This window comes from Elephantulus edwardii, unplaced genomic scaffold (genome assembly GCF_000299155.1).
Source record: "Elephantulus edwardii isolate Elephantulus edwardi_28Jun2011 unplaced genomic scaffold, EleEdw1.0 scaffold00086, whole genome shotgun sequence".
Classification (NCBI taxonomy): Eukaryota; Metazoa; Chordata; class Mammalia; order Macroscelidea; family Macroscelididae; genus Elephantulus; species Elephantulus edwardii.
In genome coordinates, this window is record NW_006399836.1 from 5,662,138 (window position 1) to 5,668,854 (window position 6,717).

The 6,717-nt window shown below is 39.6% G+C and overlaps 1 protein-coding gene across 1 annotated transcript in view; it reads left to right on the top strand.

Annotated features, from left to right (window-relative positions):
• The first annotated feature begins 933 nt into the window (after nucleotides 1–933).
• Nucleotides 934–6,717, top strand: part of ENTHD1 (ENTH domain containing 1) — a 272,373-nt gene continuing 266,589 nt past the window's right edge. Inside the window, 1 exon segment of the mRNA XM_006890102.1 lies at nucleotides 934–1,282. Within this exon segment, the coding sequence (XP_006890164.1) occupies nucleotides 934–1,282 (349 nt within the window).

Consider the following 6,717-nt stretch of genomic DNA (forward strand, 5'->3'; position numbering starts at 1 on the left):
AAGTTTAGTCTAGCAATCCCAAACCAAATTAACAGCTAGGCCTAGTTCCTCAATTAGTCAAAGTCCAATTTCAGTTCAGCAGCACAAATGCAAGAAACCTCTGGTGTCTTCAGTCATGTAACAAACTTTATCTCAGAGTGTCTTCAGACATCCAGTAAACAAAACCTTTAACTGTGGCTTTTATCTCCAGGGTTCCTCTGGTTGCACCTTGCCACAGTCTCTTCACAGTGGTTCCATAATCTCTTCACCTGCTCTCTACCTCCATCTACTACCTTTTCTTCACAATGTGGAAAATGCTGTCTTACATATGCTCCACAGCCATTGATGATTTGCAAGACCATGTGTCTACAGTTAAATTAGCTGGAGATCATGCCCCCAGTGGGGGCTAGCACAATAGCTAAAAATTCCAATTTTCAAGGGTTGTGACACCTCATCCCCAGATCTTTCTAGTTTGCTTTAGTTTGGTAGCTCTGTTCAAATATATTGAACATCATAACCACATGCAAGCCTCCATTGACAAACAGTAGAGGCTTCACATGAGATGCCTTGTCCCAGAATTCTCTTCATTAATGCATGTTAACATTAAAATACCCTCCTACTTAAAAAAAACAAATAACTCAGCTCTCTTAATGTGGCAGCAAAATTTCTTAAGCCAACAAAGCTGATATAAGTGAGGGGCAAAATTAGAAGCGAATCTTCTATTTTTCAGACTGACTGGATTGTCTGTAAACATTTAATAGATGTTTAGCTTAAACATTTTTGTGCTTTGTTTTGCAGGAAACTGATACTTTGTCAACATGGAAATGAGACACTTGTATTTGAAAACCATGGAATGGAGGACTAATACCTTGTCAGGATTTTTATAAACCCGCATATAAGCTCTTATTCTGGTACTCTCGTCCGCCTCATCTCACCTTTGATCTTGTCTTACCTATGGCATTCAAGAGGCAAGTAAAAAATTTCATGAAAAATTACTCAGATGCTGAAATAAAAGTCAGGGAAGCTACTTCTAATGACCCCTGGGGTACTTCAAGTTCTCTGATGTTGGATATCAGCAACTTGACTTACAACACGATTTCTCTCTCCGAGATTATGAATATGCTATGGCGGAGACTCAGTGACCACGGGAAGAACTGGCGCCATGTATATAAGTCTCTTACACTAATGGAATATCTTATTAAGAATGGATCAAAGAAAGTTATTCAGCACTGCAGAGAGAGGTTCTATAACCTTCAAACACTAAAAGAATTCCAACATATAGATGAAGCTGGAAGAGATCAAGGTAACAGTTAAAGTAGACTGAGCGTGTCAATAAAAAAAGGAGTCTGGGAGGGATGATTTTCAAGTTGTTCTTCATGGGAAAGTGACAGTTCTAGTTTCATCCTTTGTGTTGACTCTCCAGTGCCTTAGAGAACAGTATTTTTTCAAAAGAATATGGAAACTGAGCACAGTGAGGCTCCAGTAGCATGATACCTCATAGAAGGTGAATAATGCGAATAAGACATGGCAATTTGTCATAATAAGTGTGCTAATTCATAATTATAATTAGATTAGAATTTAGTCAGAAATGTAAGGAAGTATTTCCAAAGGCTGTAGAATTTTCAGAAACTATCTAGATAGAAATAGTTACCTGAATACAAAAATTTAGGTCATAAAAGAATTCTCTTGGGGGTGGAGGAGGAGGTGAAGTAGAGAGCGTATAGAGAATGCTGAGATGATTCCTTCGTGCCTCACTGTCTACAATGGTAAAAGGATCAGCACTTCCTAGCTAATACAAAGTAATAATTTGGAGTTAAAGGGAGTAGACTTATCTCAATAAAGGTAAATTCAGTGCAGGCTCAGTGCTAAGTATACATTTTGAATTTAATATAATTTGTGATATTTAAACTAAGTACATATGTGGTAATTGTTTATTAGAATTTCACTAGTCAGAACACTCTATATCTTAGAATATGCTGAATAGTTTATCAAATGATCTAAAATACAATAATATAAGTGAAGTATAAAGGTATAGCAATACCTTCCTATTTAATTTCTCAACATATATTGTTTATGTGTGAGAACACTAGCCAACGGTTTGCATGATTGTTAGGATTTTCATGACTACAGAGTATGTAATTTTCAATCTTTTGAAAAATCAAATGAACACATTTTAGAAGATAATTACAATGCAATACAGTCTTGATTTCATATCATATGAGGACAAGGAATTTTTCACCACTAAAAACAGATCTTTTATAGAAATACTGCTTTATGTTCTTGTACACAAGATAGAAAATACTGAGTGAACAGCATTCAGGAGTTGTCTTAGAAAATAATGCTAGTGAGCTATTAAATAGCACTACAGAGAATATAACTCTATGGGGAATTGAAAATAGATTGTAATAATTTTAAGCATGGTAATTTGCTTAACATATACTTCTTTCTTAACATTTATTATTCTTAATGCTACTTGGAGGAAAACACTGTGACAGATGTATAGCTTTATGGATTTACTGAATGTGGACATATTACTCCTAGATTACTGATTCCAATTTGGTACTGGTTGGGAGCTGACTATAAACAGCTAGACTGTGAGAATTGTCTCTGTGGGAACTTAATTTGTGGTTTGGTTTTGAGATACACAGTAAGCATGTGGTTTGTTAGAAACATGTAGTTACTAATAACATCAGTAACATGTAGAAACATTAGGGCTTATTGACAGCTTAATAGGGAGCCCCAGTTGTACAGTGGTTAAAGTGCTCAGCTCCCAGCTGAGAGATCTGTGATTTGAGAAAGTCCGAGCAGTCTGCCCGATTCTGTAGAGATTACAACCTTGGGGACTCTTCAGGGCAGCTCTACCTGCTCCACTGTGTGGCTGTGAGTCAGAAATGATGGGATTGGGCTTGGGTCTTGACAGATTGGCAACAAAATGAGTAAATATTCCCCTTCAGTGTGAAGAATGGGGATTTCAGTATCACTTACTGAGTGCATACAGAACCTGGACATAAACCAAGAGGCAGCGTTTCAAATACAAGGGGATACTGTGTGGTTGAAAATGAAGAATGGTGTGTGTCAGAGTTGTATCCTGTCACTATATTTATTGAGTCTATATACAGAGCAAGTAATCTGAACAGCTGGGCTAGATAAAGAAATATTTGTTGTTGTTATGTGCCATTGAGTTGCTTGTGACTCATAATGACCCTGTGTACAAGAGCCCTAAACTCTGCTCAATCCTGAGCTAACTTTATTGTCTCTGACACACCTACCCCCATTACCCCAATCACAGAATCAGTCCATCTCATCAAGGGTCTTCCTCTCTTGGGCTTTCCCTCCACCCTCTCCAACATGATGTCCCTCTCCAAGGACTGGGCCCTCCTTGCAACATGCCCAGGGCCCTCCTTGCAACATGCCCAAAGTATATCAGATGAAGCTTTAGAATCCTTGCCTCCAAGGAACAGCCTGGTTTTACTCTCTCCAGGACGAACCTGTTCTGCTAGCAGTCCACGGTGTGACCAACACTCTTCTCCAGCACCACAGCTCAAAGGCATCAATTCTCTTTCTATCATCCCTAGTCATTGTCCTGCTCACTGACGTATAGCAACCAATTGTGAAGACTATGGCCTGGATCAGGCACACCTTAGTCTCCAGCCTGATGTTGTTGCTCTTTAGTACTCTGGATAGGTCCTTGACAGCTGACTTTCCCAATGCAATTCATCTCTTGATTTCCTAGCTACTGGTGCTAAGAGTGTTGATTGTGGAGCCTAGTAAACTAAAACTGTCAACAATTTCAATCTCTTCACCATCCATAATGATGCTGCCAGTTTGGCTCAGTGGTGAGAATCTTTGTTTTCTTGATGTTGAGCTTCAATCAATATTGAAGGCTGCAGTCCTTGACCTTCTACAGCAAGTGCTTCAGGTCCTCCTCAGTTTCACAAGCAGGGTTGTGTCATCTGCATCACACAGATTGTTGATGAATCTTCCTCCAATCCTGATTCCACATTCCTCCTCATACAGCCCAATGTCCCAGATGATCTGTTCTGCATATAGATTGAAAAGGTATGGAGACAGAGTATATCGCTGGCAGACACCGTTCCTGATTTTGAAACATGCAGTCTCCTTCCTCTCTATATCTAGACTCTCACTTCTATTTTGTTGGTCTGTTATTCAATCACTTGTTGCTGTCAAGTCAGACCCACTCAATAGCTGACCTTCCACTGGGTTTTCAGAGGCTGTAAATTGTGCAGGAGGAGATTGCCTACCTTTCTCCTGTGTAGCAGCTGATGAGTTTAAACCACTTGTTTTTGATTGACTTCTTACCCATTAGGATCTGCCTGTTCTTATGACAATACCTTATCTGCAGCTTTGTAAAGTAGTTGTTATGTGCCATCAAGTCGTCTGCGTCTCATAGCAACCCTATATGTACAGCAGCTCTGAAGCCTGCTCTGTTCTGAGCCAGTCTCACTGACTCTGACACACCTACCCCCATTACCCCTAGTTACTGTGTTAATCCATCTCATCTTGGATCTTCTTCTCCTGTGCTGTCCCTCCACCTGTCTTTCTCCAAGGATTGGTCCTGCCCACATGCCCAAAGTATGTGAGATGGAGCTTCAAAATCCTAGCCTCCATGTAGAAAATTGGTTTTACCCTCTCCAAGACAGACCTGTTTATTTCCTTGGAAGCCCAAGGTATGTTTAGGACTCTTCTCCAGCACCATAACTCAAAGGCATCAATTCTTCTTTCATCCTTAGTCATTATCCAGCTCTCTGATGTGTAGCAAATAATTACAAAAACCATGGCCTGGATCAGGCACATCTTAGTCTCTAGACTGAAATAATTGCTTCTCAGTACTCTGGAAAGGTCCCTGACAGCAGACTTACCTAATGCAAATTAGTTTTTTATTTCCTGACTGCTGGTGATTGTGGAGCCAAGTGAGCTGTAACTGTTAACAACCTCAATCTCTTCTCCATTTATCATGGTGCTGCTAGTGGGCCCAGAGGTAAGAATCTTCTTCATGTTGAGCTTCAGTCCATATTGAAGACTACAGTCCTTAACCTTCTGCAGCAAGTGCTTCAGGTCTTCCTCAGTTTCATCAAGAAGGTTGTCATCTACATAATATAGGTTGTTGATGAGTCTCCCTTCAATCTTGATAAAATATGAATGTATGAGCCCTCTGATGGTGTTCTTTTTAAAAATTATTTAAACTGTTCTCTTTCCCTCACATTTTCATATAGAATTTAAAATTAGCCTGCCAGTTTCTATAAAAAAGGCAAATGAATTTTGATGAAGAGTGCATTGAGTTAGTAAATCAATTTGGGATGTTCTACTACCTTAAGAGTATTAAATCTTTCAATTCCTGCACACTCTATATGTTTTTCCACTTATTTAGGTTTTCTTTGATTTCTTTCTATGATATTTTCAGTGCAGATTTTTTTGCTTCTAATATTCATTCCTTAATATCTTACTCTTTTTGATGCCATTATGTGTGAAACTTTTAAAATTTCATTTTTTGAGTTGATGAAAATGTATGTAAGTACAGCTGATTTTTGCATTTTGATCTTGGATTGTATAACCTTGTTGAACAGGTTTATCAGCTCTGCAAATGTAGTTTTACCTTGTCCTTTCCAGTCTAGATACTTTTAACTTTATTCTTGCCAAATTGCCCCAGCGAGAACTCCAGTACTATGTTAAATAGAAGTGGTGAGAGGGAACATGGTCTTGCTTCTGATTGCAATAGGAAAGCTTTCCGTTTTTCATCATAAGTACAGTGCTGTTTTTGTTATGTGCCGTTAAGTCACCTGTGACTCATAGCGACCCTATGTACAGTAGCTCTCTATCCTGCCCTGTCTTGAGCAAGTTTAACTAATTCTGACTCATCAACCCCCATTGCCCCAGCCACTGTATTAATCCATCTCATCCTGGGTCTTTTTCTCCTGTGTTGTCCCTCCACCCTTGCAATCATAATGTTCTTCTCCAAGAACTGGTCCTCTTTGGCCATGTGCCCAAAGTATGTGATATGGAGCTTCAAAGTCTTAGCCTCCAAAGAAAGACTTGGTTTCACCCCCTCCAAGACAGTTCTATTTCTTTTCTTAGTGTGCCACAGTATGTCCAAGACTCTTGTCCAGAACTGTAACTCAAAGGCATCAATTCCTCGTCTGTCATCCTTAGTCATTATCTAGCTCTCTGATGCATAGCAAATAATTGTAAAGACCATGGCCTCGATCAGGTGCACCTTAATATCTAGACTGACATTGTTGCTTCTCAGTACTCTTTTCCAGTGCAATAAATGTTTTGATTTCCTGACTGCTGGTGCTAAGAGTGTTGACTGAGGAGCTGCGCACACTGAAGCTGTTAACAATCTCACTCTTCTCCATCTATTATGATGCTTCCAGTTGGCCCAGTGGTGAGAATCTGTGTCTTCTTGATGTTGAGCTTCAGTCCATATTGAAGACTACAGCCCTTGTCTTTCTGCAGCAAGCACTTCAGGTCCTCCTCAGTTTCAATAAGCAAAGTTGTGTCATCTGCATGAGTCTTCCTTCAATCCTGATGCCACATTCCTCCTCATAAAGCACAGCTTCCCAAATGTTCTACATACAGATTGAAAAGGTATTGAGACAGGATACATCCCTGATTCACTTCTTTCCTGATTTTGAGCCATGCAATATTTCCTTGCTGTACTCTGAGGACTGCTTCCTGGTCTCAGTATGTTGTTGTAATTATGTGCCGTTGAGTCATTTG